Source organism: Octopus sinensis, linkage group LG2 (genome assembly GCF_006345805.1).
Source record: "Octopus sinensis linkage group LG2, ASM634580v1, whole genome shotgun sequence".
In the NCBI taxonomy this organism is placed as follows: Eukaryota; Metazoa; Mollusca; class Cephalopoda; order Octopoda; family Octopodidae; genus Octopus; species Octopus sinensis.
In genome coordinates, this window is record NC_042998.1 from 120,358,923 (window position 1) to 120,372,177 (window position 13,255).

A 13,255-nucleotide genomic window follows, 5' to 3' on the forward strand; every position below is an offset into this window, starting at 1 on the left:
AGTAAAAGATAAAAGATGTGTGCATATGTGTGTTATATATATATATATATATATATATATATATATATATATATATATATATATGCATATCTAGTTATTTTGGGATATCTGTGACTCATTGACTGCATTTATGTAAGAGATGAATAAATTCTAATGGATTTGTATTTACTAGATATATTTTTGACATTGTGACCATTGTATTACTTGAAATAACGTTCTTCTAATCTAGAATTGTTTAAGATATTTTTCTTTTTTTATTATTCAAATCAAGTATTATATTGTTTATGTGTACACGTACATACACACACACAAATCTATGTAAGTATATAAATATGTATGAAGAGTTGAAATCCAAGTGATCCACGCCCACAACTTCACCTACTGCTAGCTGCTATTCCTACCAACATCACAGAGTCTTAACTGCTGTTGGTCTCGGAATAACTGGAAATAGTTAATATGAAGTTGCATAATGCCTGGCAGTTATCCAGAATCACCTGAAAGCACAGTGAAACATGTGACTTGCATGTTTATTAAATGAGCTGTAAGATAGCAGAACTGGAGCTTTATAATGTGAACTGTTTTATTGAGCAACTTTACTCTTAATATATGCAATAATAAACATAAGATAATCATGATGATTATTTAAACTTAGGAAGTTCTCTTAATTAACAAAAAAATTATTTCTATTGTAGAAATCCCTTCCCCTCAGATATTGCCATATTATTAAACAGTGGCTATCTTTGTTTATAGATAAGTTTTGGAAATTGTTTTAGGAAGTTTTATGAGGTTTTGTTTTAATCCTTTCATTAAAATTAAATTAAAGCTATAACTACTTCAGGGAGCAGAACCAGACACCATGGGTCTGCTCTTTGGCATTTGTACAGGTACTATGATAGCTTCTGTTCCTTTGAACTGGCAATTCTACTCTAGACCCATCCCAGTGCACTTGTCTTTTCTCTTAGTCATTTCAAATGTGCCTACCCAATACACTCCAAAGTAAATACTTGCCTTCAATTTGTGATTGACTGAAGTTCAAGCTTAATATCAAACCCCATTGATCTCACCATACGTGTGCGCCTTCATTGTTTCCTCTAAGTAAATAAATAAATAAATAATAATAATAATGATGATGATGATAATAATGATTTCAAATTTTGACACAAGGCCAGCACTTTCGAGGAGGAGTAAGTTGATTTCATTGACCCCAGTACTCAACTAGTGCTTAGATTTATTGACCCCAAAAGGACGAAAGTCAATCTTGGCAGAATTTGAACTCAGAATGTAAAGATGGGCGAAATGCTGCTACAAACTCTGAAAATTTTGAGGAGAGGGATCTAGTCAATTACACCAAACCCCCATGCCCTGCTATAGCGGTACCTATTTTATCGACCCTGAAAGGGTGAAAAGCAAACTTGACCATAGTGGGGTTTGAATGCAGAACGTAAAACCAGAAAAAATGCTGCTAATCATTTCATCTGATGTGCTATCAATTCTACCAACTTGTCAATAATAATAATGATAATAAGGGTAAAAGTATCAAAAGTAATAATAAGGTGTACACACATGCACACACACAATCAAGTAATTTTTCTATGATTTCTAATAAATATATTTGAGATTATAATTTGAACATAATGTATTGTCTAGTTGATGGTCCTATCTTGTCTGACACAGTATCAGATGTACATAAACACATATCTCTCAACAAACACACACACACACACACACACATGCAGGTCTATTTTTTGGATTTTATGAATATATTAGAGAAAGTAATAATTGTTTTAACTGGTTGACATAATCTACTTAATTAACTTGTGTAAAAAAAACAAAAAAAAACAAAGGAAAAGAAAAAGTAAAAAGTTGAAAGCAAAAGTAATTTCTGAATAATTCTTCTTGGGAAGGTGGGGTGAGAGAAATCACAGGGTGACTATAGGGGAAATGCTTTTATTACTTTCCTTTAATGTATTTTGTGCATGTGTGTGTGTGTTTTGTGATATAAAACTGTAGCTAGTTAGTGAAGATTGTTAATTTAAACACTGATTAGGAATAATAAAATAAAAAAAGAAAAAGAAATATTGTACAGTACTCACAAGTGACTGTTGCTGTTGAAGGCAGGCTAGTCGTTACTTCCTTTCTTTTTCTGTTTGTTTGGTTTTTTACTTACACTGAAACTCGCCTGTCAGCTGCTTCTAGCTACTAACACATGCTACAGTAGTTGATATTACCATATCAACTATGGAGCTGTAAGCATGCTTCTCTACTAGCTCCAGCTCCAACTCCAGCTATTAGTTTTCGTACTCTCACAACAAGCAGCTCCTTGCATTTTTAAGCCCCAACCAGTTTTTGACCACATTCACTTCATTTTATTGGAGTGACTATGTAATATGTGTTAATAATAGCTTTAATGTGTAGCTCCTCAGTGTTTTGTGTGTCAGCTCAGATGATTGCCGGCCAACATTTACGCTGAAAAGTATGATGTGCATTGGGATTGTAGTTTGTTTTGTCGCTCGACAACAGGTGATTCTGGCTGATGAGCAAACTTCACTTCGTACAACTTACATGACATGAAAACGGGAAGAAAATGGCCATCAGAAAAGAAACCTTCAGACTGTTTATAAAAAACTTTTTATGGGATTATATTACCTGACAGCTAAGAGTGAATAATTTCTATATTTACCTGTAAAGTTCTCTGTGGATTATCTATGTTGTTCTTGTTGTTAGCCATGAGATATTTGTGAAAGCCACCAGCACCATGCCGACAAGACCACACAAATCATTTAAAAAATCATTCCGGAATTTACAAACCAAAGGCATTCTCTCATTTGTACTATCAGCTGTCTATGTGCTCATTAAAGTCATGTTTATTATTGCTATGTTTTTCTGTGCAAAATTCCTGCACTATGGTGAAAAACTCATTCGTTTTTTATTTAGTGGTTTTGGAATGGATCCAGAAAAAGTCAACCCAAATTCTGATTATTGTCATATAGAAGGTAAGTACATATTTCTTCTATTGTTTGTATTGAATTTCTGTTTAGTGCTCTAACTGGGGAGGGTTATCATGTAAAAATATCTCAAACCCTTCAGTTTGCTATAAACTTCTTTAACTCTACCTTTTGTTTTTAGCAGTTATTAACTGAAAATTTTCAGATTGTAGATTATATTGAAGTTATTTTATGCTTGAAAAGAGAGAGAGAAAAAAAAAAGAACATTGCTTAATTCTCTTTTTTCCTTTCTTTTTGTTTTCCTTTTCTCCATGTTTTTCTCCTCCCACTTTCCTCCTCATATGATGCAGTGATGCTGTCACATGCTGAACATTGCAAACTTACATCTATTGATCTAAAACAATTACGGTGTATATGTATGTATGTGTGTGTGTATATATATATTAAACTACTAATTATCTCAAAAAATTGACAAAACATTAACTATTTGACAATTAAACTACCTGGAATTTATATTTACTGATTACTGTCATATTTATTGTTGATCTTTAAATCAGTTAGAGTTATAGTTCCTGTTTGATAACGAAACTACTCAGTGTTATTGTATTTGCTGTTTGACTTAACTGCCTAGTGTTATATTTACTGTCTGATAATGAAACTACCTAATATTGATGTACTTTCTGTTTGACAAACTATCTAGTGTTGTATTTACTGTTAATGGAAACTACCCAGTATTATTATATTTGCCGTTTGACAAACTACCCAGTGTTATATTTACTATTTGATAATGAAACTACTCGGTATTATTGTATTTGCTGTTTCATAGTTAAGCTGCTCAGTATATATTAAACTTTTTATATCAAACTTTATTTGGTGTTATAAATAAATAAACTTGTTAAAAACACATGCAACATTGTTTAAGAGATATCACAATAAATTCTACCAGTTACTGGTATAATTTAGTTATTTTGTTGGGTGGCAGAGTGGACTCTGTCAGATTGGACTATTTTTGAGACGATACTGTTTATCACTGAGTAAAATGGGTGTGGAATGCTTTGAAATACTTCCCTAAATTTTTGATTCAGTTTCTTGTAAATTACATATCCAGTCAGTTCAACATCCTCATTGAATTAGATATCACTATTGACAAAACAAAATAACAATCTTTTTTTAACATTTGTTTGTGCTGCAGTATAGTGTTGTTAACAAATAAATTATGTTCTTCAGAAAATAACAAAGTTATTTCTAAATGTTATGTCAACTTAACCGTAGGGAAAGATAGCCTTTTAGTTGCTGTTTGTATTGTGTGTGTTTGTAAAGTAAACTGATTATACAAGACAATAAATATGGGCCGAGAGTTGTAAAGAGACGTTAAAATTAATCTTAGATTGTGAATCTCTGCATCTAGTCGAGTGGTTTTTAACCTTAAGTGATGGATAAATATAACATCCTGCTATAATGAACCAGTGTTTTGGAGATTTTGTGTTAATCACTACTTACTAAGTTATGTGAAGTTTATCTTGTCAGAAAAGAGTTTTGGGGGTTTGTTTTTCAAAGGACGCTAGCTATTATGACTATAATATTAAGTTAGGGGTTCAAACACTTGATTATACAGAGATAATCTTCACAAAAAACCTCAAATTATGATATAGTTAAATCTTTGGGCTATACCCCTACAGTTTTTTTTTTTTTTTATTTCTCTGAACATATCTGTCTCTGTCTCTCTCTCTCTCGCTTACACACACACTCTTATGAGAGTGACCAGTGTGTATGAAATTGTTTACTTATCACTGTTAACTGATGTATTTCAGTACAATTATTTTATCAATATTTCTGTATATACTGTTGCTTAATTTGGATGTTATAGTCTCTTTATTATTATTTTCCAAATTTTCTGACAGGAACCAGTCAGAGAACTGTATAGATGTTTTTTTTCTCTTTTCTTTTTCTCTTTTCTACATTCATTCCTTTATAAGCAAGTTTAGATATTGATTAATTGGCTGGTTGGTTGATTGGTTAGTTGGTTGTGTGGTTAATTGGTACATTGATTAGTTGATTTAAAACAAAAACATTTCACCAGACACCGTTGTTATTTCTAACTGGACCATGCAGTAGTTCAACTTTCATACACAACCTGTTCTTCAAAAAGTTATGATACCCTCAAATTGTATTCAACTGCATTCTCATTTCATAACCAGTGTCATGCAAATGAAAGCAATCTCCAGTTATTGATCATCAGTGTCTTTGATCTAACACATACGCACACTTGTCCAAGTTATAGAGTTTATCATTTCAAATCAATGGTGGATGGTGGGGGGGGGACATCTATCAGAAAATGTATCAGGTCTCTATCAATACCACATCTTTCTTTTCCTTCCTTCCTTCCTTCCTTCTTTCTTATTTTCTTCCTTCCATTCTTTCTTTCTTTCTTTGAGAACCCATTGGATGCACAATTTCTAGAATAGAGGAAACAGTAAGGTTGGTCATGGCTTGAATGCCTTTAACTAGGTAAAATGTGGTTGGTTTGGATAATATTTTTTTAAAGTCTAAATGACTGAGAAGAGTTGTAATTGAGAGATAAAAACAGTCTGGACTTTTATTTTCCTCTCCAGGATATCTGCTTACAATTTGATTGTTATCAAGTTCATATTCTCCACCAAATTGCTACACATGTACTGCATAAATGGTTTAGTTGAATAGATCAAAGCATAATGTAGTTACCAATACTATAAACACTCTAAATTGTGTGTGTGTGAGTGTGTGCACGCACAGCCACTCACACTTAGTCACATACACACTCACTCTAGGGAAATGAATTTAATACTAAAAAATATTTGTAATCTTATTGATGGTTTCTTGCATCAGCACAAAGCTACAGATTTATTGGAGATGAGAATAGTTGTCTATAATTCAAAATACTACAAGGCCCAACAGTCTGCTGTTGTTGACTGTCCTAACTATACACTTTATGGATATCTTTTAAGGTAAAGGACATACATTGTAAGGGAGGGATTATTATTGATTTAAGTGATACAAGCATATTATTGGTAATTCTTTTGTAATGAAAAGTAATTCACTCTGATAAGATTTCAACTCAAAACATTGAAGGGGAACTCTGTATCCTATTTAGTGTTTCTGCTATATTGGTAGTGATGAAGATTGTTCCCAGCCTTAAGACATGTTTTGGAATGAAAGATGTTCCATTCTAGTGAAATAACAGATGCTGATTCAATAGTCTGTAATTATTTCACTGCTGAAGATGGAAAGAAGAGTTACTAAATTCTGCTCCAAAATGTATTTAATATAAATCTCTACTATAATCATCTATTATACAGTTATATAAGTAATAATGATTTCTTCCTTTAGTACAAGACCCATACATTGGCAGAAGTGGCATTATAGTTAATTCAATGAAACATTTTCCCCCAATATTTGATTAGTACTTTTATTGAACACTGAAGGATGACAGAAAAATCGATCATGACAGGTTTTGAACTCAGAATGTAAAGGAACATAACTAAATACTGCAAAGAATTTTGTGTAGCACTCCACTTATTCTGCTAACTACCGTTATAATAAGAAGAGTAATTGTTAATAAAGTGGTAGGGCATACCTACTAATAGCTAAGACTATCCCCCTAATCTACAATGTATCTATGAAGAAGGCTTGACTAATTAACTGTGTATGAAAACTTGGAAACAGAAATTTCAGAATCTTTACTGTGCTTGTTGGTGTCATCTGGTGCAGTTAGAAGTTTATTAAAAATATTGTGAGAAACAGATTGTTCTTATCATCATTGCTCACATCCTTTCTGGAATATTGTTTACTTGATAACCCACTGAAAAGACACAATGTAGATTACAATATATATTACTTTGTTGATATATAAATGTGTGTGTGTGCGTGTGTGTGTGTGTGTGTGTTTGTGTGTGTATGTGTGTGTGTATGGTGTGCGTATGGATGATAGGCACATGTATGGCTGTGTGGTTGAGTTCGCTTCATAACCACATGATTTCAGGTTCTGCCCTACTGCATGCTGCTTCAAGTAGGTATTTTCTGCTATAGCTCCAGGTCAACTAATACCTTGTGAGTGAATTTCATAGACAGAAACTGTAAGAAACCTCATGCATCTGATTGTGTGGGAGTGGGGATGACAGGTACAAATGTGCTCATGCATAGGAATGTCCATGTTTCATGTTTGTCATCAGTGAAGTGATATTGATGTTGATATTCTTTGTTGACATTATGACCAATCTCTCTACTCTTTTGAAGACCTGTGTAATGCATGAAAATATTGTACTCGAAAAAAAGGTAAGGGTTGGTGACAGGAAGAGCATCTGGTCATAAAAATAATGCCTTAAATGACTCTTGTCTACAGTCTTGCCCATGTGGAAAAATGAGTGTTAAACAAATGAACACACACAGTGATATGTAATGAGTTATTGTTTGTACTAATGGAAAAATTTATTGGATAAACAATCTTTTGTTTTCCTGTTACCCCCCCTATTTCAAACAGAACTCACAAACCTTTATTTCATTCACAAATCTAGCGTTCTTATCCACTATACTGAATTGAACCCAGCACTAGAATTATATTAGTCACAGTTCTTAGTAGTATCCATCCATCTTCTCTGCACACTATTCTTGATAGGGTTATTGGGATTGAATCCTCAAACACCTCCTCCATGGGGTTCTATCAGAAGCAACTGTCATTAGATTTTCCAGCTGGATTCCCAAATGTGACTGAGACTATGAAATATTATCCAATCATTTTGTTCTTGGTCTACCCCTAGGTTTCTCGCTAGTTGGTTTAGACTGAAGAATCCATCTTGTGAATCTTTCTTGTGACATTCTGATCACTTGTCCCTTGTACTGGAGCTGTGACCTTTCAGTGTGAAGAAGTGGTGATTCAAACTGGGGAGACCCCCATTCTTCAAGCTAAGCACCCTGTTGAGTAATATTACTCCAGGGATCTTTTAGAGGAACCCTGTTTTGGCCACTTACATTCTTGATTGCACTCTTTCAGCTATTATCCAACAATTACAATCAGCTTTTATGTTTCCGTCTTTCTATAGCAATTCTAATGTGTGCTCTCAATACATTATTTCATTTTGGAATATAATTTCTATTCTCACATCATGTATGTTCTATCATTCCAGACATTATTGTTTCATATTTGAGTTGAGACTTTTGTTTTGCTAGTCAGACTCGCCAACAATTGTGTTCATTCACAAGGATAATGTCACAATAAAACTAGAATCCTTTGTGACTCTTAGAAGATGTTATTCTAAAGGCCTATCTGAGGTGATATAACATATGTGATCAACATAACACCACAGTGCTGTTCAGATTTATCTCTGCATTCTGCAGAATTTAGAGTTACACTGTTTTATTGTAGAAGTCAAGTTGAGATGATAAAATATTATATTGGTCAATATAACATGGAAGCAATGTTTCAAAGTAAATTCCATATTATTGCACTCTCACCCAATTATGATAGTCCTTATAACAGGAAAACAAGACAATAACTAAATATTAGAATCACAGACAACTCAAAAGTTTCTTAACAAAGACTCTAAATTATAATTGTTATAAACTTGCAGCTGAATCACATGTCTAGTACTAATTTATGATTAAATATCAAACAATTAACTGATTCATTTCTGTTGAATAATAGCAGTGGAGTAGTACATCTTGACAATATAAAAACCCACTGCATAGTGTTGCTATAGATGGGCAAAAACACCATAAACTTCCTCTGAGGAACCACATTATTAGCACTTTTTGTCTAATGTCTTAATTATCTACAGTAAGGATGATTCCACCTGCCTTCCACACCGCAATGTGATAAAAAAAAGTGTTGATCATGATACAGCTACTTGACTGTAAAAAAAATTAAGTCGAAGAGGTTCTGGTGCAAGATTTCATTGCATAAATGTGAAATAGTACACTTGGACTCTATATGTCAGTTTTGCTGTGTGTAGTTAATTTAGGGAGGGAGTCAAGCACATGACTAGTCTTTATTTAAATGGCATCTGCAGAAATGCAAGACATTTGACAACTGAAAGGTTTGAAACAAAACCTCGAAGAGTGAAACTAAATGCTCAGGCTCTGTGATTTCTGTAATGCACTTCAGTAGGCTCTGTAGAAGGGTTGGTGATAGACAGGGCATGCAACCATAGAACCCACATGTTAAAATGGAACATACAAATGGGACATGGATTCCAAGTTGCAGTGCAGTCTGCTTGTCCAGGGAGTAGTAACTCCATGTAAGAACTGATATAGAATAAAGGGGCTCTTCAATATTTTTTATAGTGGCATTATAAAATACATCCAGTCCACACTGTAAGGCATACACATCACCAAAGTTGGCTAATTTTCACTATTGTTGATATATGCAAGATAATACAAACTGACAGCCCATCAAACCCATAACATCATGGATAAAAAGATATAAAACGATAATGATGATAGTGATTTCAAACAGCAGATGGACACAAATTTGGAGAAGGATTTCATTGATATTATTTAGTTTATGTGTTGGTCATTTGTGGAAATTTAATGTCCATGGTGGTGGTGGAATGTAAACTACAATTCCATGAGTTACTGCATCAAGATTCGGTGTGAATGTGTGCAAGTAGGGTGGAATCTGCTAAAGGTACTGGATTAAACCCAGAACCATGTGATTGCAAAGGAAACTTGTTAACACTTGGTCATGTCAACACACATATGTTAGTCTCCAGAAGGAAGATAAAATCAATATTGGTAAGATTTGAATCAGAATATAAAAAGTTATTACTAAATATTACAAGTCATTTTGTCCAATACCCTACAAAAACAATAATGATTCTGATAATAAAAATATTTGGCATTATCTTAAATATTTCTAGTTAATCTATAATTAAAATACAATAGTAGTAGTAGTAGTAGTAGTAGTCAGGGCCCTAAGTATTTACATGAATTATCATCATTCAGATAGGTTAGTGTAGTAGAGAGAGGGAGAGACAGCTGTACTGTATTACTTCTCAAACACCTAATTCAAGATGACCCTGCAGGAGTCAACCCTGCCTTTCATTCTATCATTGATCATTAAGATAGTGAAGAAATATGAAAGACTGGCTTATGAAATTCACTTGTAGTCTTTCTCTCTTCTTGCACCAAGTAACCAAACCAGTATAAACTGTAGGGGTAGGGTAGAATTGATTTGACATAATATTTCTGTTTTCAGATAATGGTTACTGCAAGGAATGATTGTCCCCATATTGTTGGTTTTACTTATTTATTCTTTATTTTTTCTACTAATTTCAATTTGGGCTAATTACACATTAATTATGAATATGTAGTTGGTACAGCTGGTGTGGAAGTGTGTGTGCCTGTTGCTGTGCATTGCTTGGCTGTGTGTGTGCTTGGTAGTACATCTGTCAGTGTCTCTGTGTATGTAGGGACCTGTCATTGTGTGTGTGTATCTCTTGGAATGTTTGTAACTGTTCTTACCATACCACTATAGGTAGTTGCCTTTTAAGTTATTTAATTATATTCCACTGACCAGTTTCAATTTGACATAGATTGTTCATATCTCTGTATCATGTATTTTACACACTCTCTCTCTCCCTTTCCCCTCTTATGAAATGTAAGGACTAATCACCTGTTGATGAATACTTGCATATCAAAAAGTGCATATTTGTTTTTGGATTACTTATAAATATCAGTTGTCTTCCTTCTCAACATCCTCATCATCTATTGAACCTAACTCTGTCTGAGGGAGCATTCGGCTTCCATGCTTTCTTTAGCCAGATTGTCTTGGGTTTCTTGTTCCATCTAGCCCATAATCTGAATTTACTACATTATGTATAGTGGCGCAGTCTTTGCTAGAGAAAGACTTAGTGTTCACAACCATCTATCCATCCTTATTTCTTTGTGATTATGAAGTCTGTCTACATTGCTTATTCACTTCAGTGGTAGATAAGTGTGTACATTGAAGTAACTATCCTGTTGTTGTCTAACATGTCGATTAAAATTACTAGTTGTGATAATGAAATCACAGTTATCTGTGATTTATAGAGTCTTCAAAAGGGGCTTAATAAAAATGATCCTTCTATTCCTATCAGTGTTGTTTGAGTGCTTATGCAGAAATCACTTTTACTGTTGTGTTGTCTCTATAACCAATTTAAATCTTAATTATGACAGGCATCATATAGCCCTACTACTTTAACAAGTTATCTATCCATTTCTCTGAAAACAACATAACTCTTCACCAACTCTAGTACTGCTACCCATCCAGAAGAAGTTGTACATGCTCCTTGCCTATGAGGAGTCAGACTGAGGTTCCCACTTCGACACATGTTGTGGTCTCTACTCCAACATCTTTACAATCTCTCTAGTGCAAAGTTTCATCATTTCAACATTCATAATAGTTCTGAAGTGTTGCATTTTGAAAGAGTAGAGTTTTTCTGTTAGTTCTGAGCTGTTTAATATCTATTTTGTGCATATGAAAGGAAGAGTATAGGTGTGATTATTTGATGATGGTTGAGGGTTCCTCACACACAGTCAAATGCTGCTATTTAGTCATTCTACTGTTGTGCATACAACTAATATAATAAGTGTACACATGCACATGCACGTTTCTGTTTACCAAATTCACTCACAAAGCCCAAGGTGTCACACAGTGGAACTGAACTCAAAACCATGTGGTTGGGAAGTGAACTTCTTAACCACAGTCATAACTGTGCCTCTTTAAGTGTGTAAAACATAGAATAATTTTCACCTCTTTGATTATTGTTTAAACATTTTATAGAGAAAAATTTTTTTTAAATATTTTATTGTATATGTATATAGTCCATCAATTATTCATTATCTCTGGATAAGATACTAGTCAGTCAGAAATAAGTTTTACAAGACAGCCTGATACTTAAACAATTGGTTAAAAATGCATCAAGTAGCATTTCCCTAACCACTGACAACACAAAACATTTGGGATATGAGCAAATGAGTTCTAAATTTTAACATGAAATCTCACAAATTATGAACTGTCATCATTAATATATGGAATTTCAAAGTAGAGTGTTTAAAACAGGTACCTTCTTGTTATAAATTTGTCTTGCCTTAGTAAATAAAATGGATTACCACTGTTAGAGATGTTGAGGTACAAGTGTTTTAACATTCCTGACATACTTCTTAAAGCTGTTTTATGTTAAAACTACCCAACATGTTGATAGTAGTTTGTAACCATCTTACATCCTCCTGCTCATAGAAGTCAGTGTGTGTGTGTGTGTGTGTGTGTGTGTGTGTGGCTGCATTGAAACAACTCTAATTGGTAAATCAGTCAGTAAAAATGCAGGTAGTATCTAAGGTCAGTAGCAATATGTGTTGACATGTATTCCACCAATCAACTTGAGTAATTGAGTTGGTGGCTCTCTAGGGAGAATTATATACATTTTTTTATTTTATAAAATCTTATCAACAGAGGATGAATTGTTTTTGTATTTTAAATAAGCAATTTGAAGATAAGCAAAATCTTTCATCATCTCCTGTAAATCTACTGCATTTACTCTTGGATATCAATTTCTAATTAGAAGTTATTTCTAATTAAGTCTGTAATGATTAGTTGTTGTATGTGTGGTCTTGGTGGGGGATAATAAATTGGTTATATTTATGGATTAGCTGTATTATTCAGAAGTCGTACAATAAAACAACTGACTTGCTGGGAAGTACTTACAGAATTTAAAATTATGGGAAGCACTAAGAAGTATTTAGTTTGTAGTAAATACATTTACACTAATGATAATACAAAGTTTATATGACACTTAGGGGTGTGGCTTAAAACGTTCTGCTCTAATTTTGTTTTAAAATAAAATGTAACATATGACAATTGGAATAACAATAATAGAAATGTTTCAAATGAAGTGGTTGTGTGAAAAGCATCAGGTTATTAATAAAAAATAAAAGAAATTAAGCTACGCCCAGTTTATATTTGAGCAGTTGAGACTAAGAAAAGTATTTACTTCACTAACTAGCAAATGTCAACATTTTCAGAAACACTTAATTCAGGCTAGTATGTAAACCAAGCATGGGCAACCTTCTTTGAGAAGTGAGTTGCTTGAAACATCACACCTCATTAAGTGTGATACACTATGAAAAGAATTCAAAGTAATTTTTATTGGCATGCCATCCAAAATGTTGTGTAGGCTGCAGTTTGCCCATAACTGATATTAAACTATGAACATAGACTGTTCTCACCTCATTAGAATTTTTGCACCATATTTCCCTGAATTTGCACCAATTTTCCCAACATTCTTCAATTAATTTTATAT

General features: G+C 33.4%; 1 protein-coding gene across 11 annotated transcripts in view; it reads left to right on the top strand.

Annotated features, from left to right (window-relative positions):
• LOC115231823 (kalirin) overlaps positions 1-13,255 on the top strand; it is a 567,567-nt gene that overhangs the window by 246,250 nt on the left and 308,062 nt on the right. For all 11 annotated transcript variants that reach the window (XR_004997260.1, XM_029801773.2, XM_029801756.2 and 8 more), the window contains one exon: positions 2,935-2,993. Coding sequence is in view for 10 of the 11 variants with exons in the window: in XM_029801773.2 (XP_029657633.1) it covers positions 2,935-2,993 (59 nt within the window). In the remaining variant the exon portion in view is untranslated. The remainder of the gene's footprint in view (positions 1-2,934; positions 2,994-13,255) is intronic.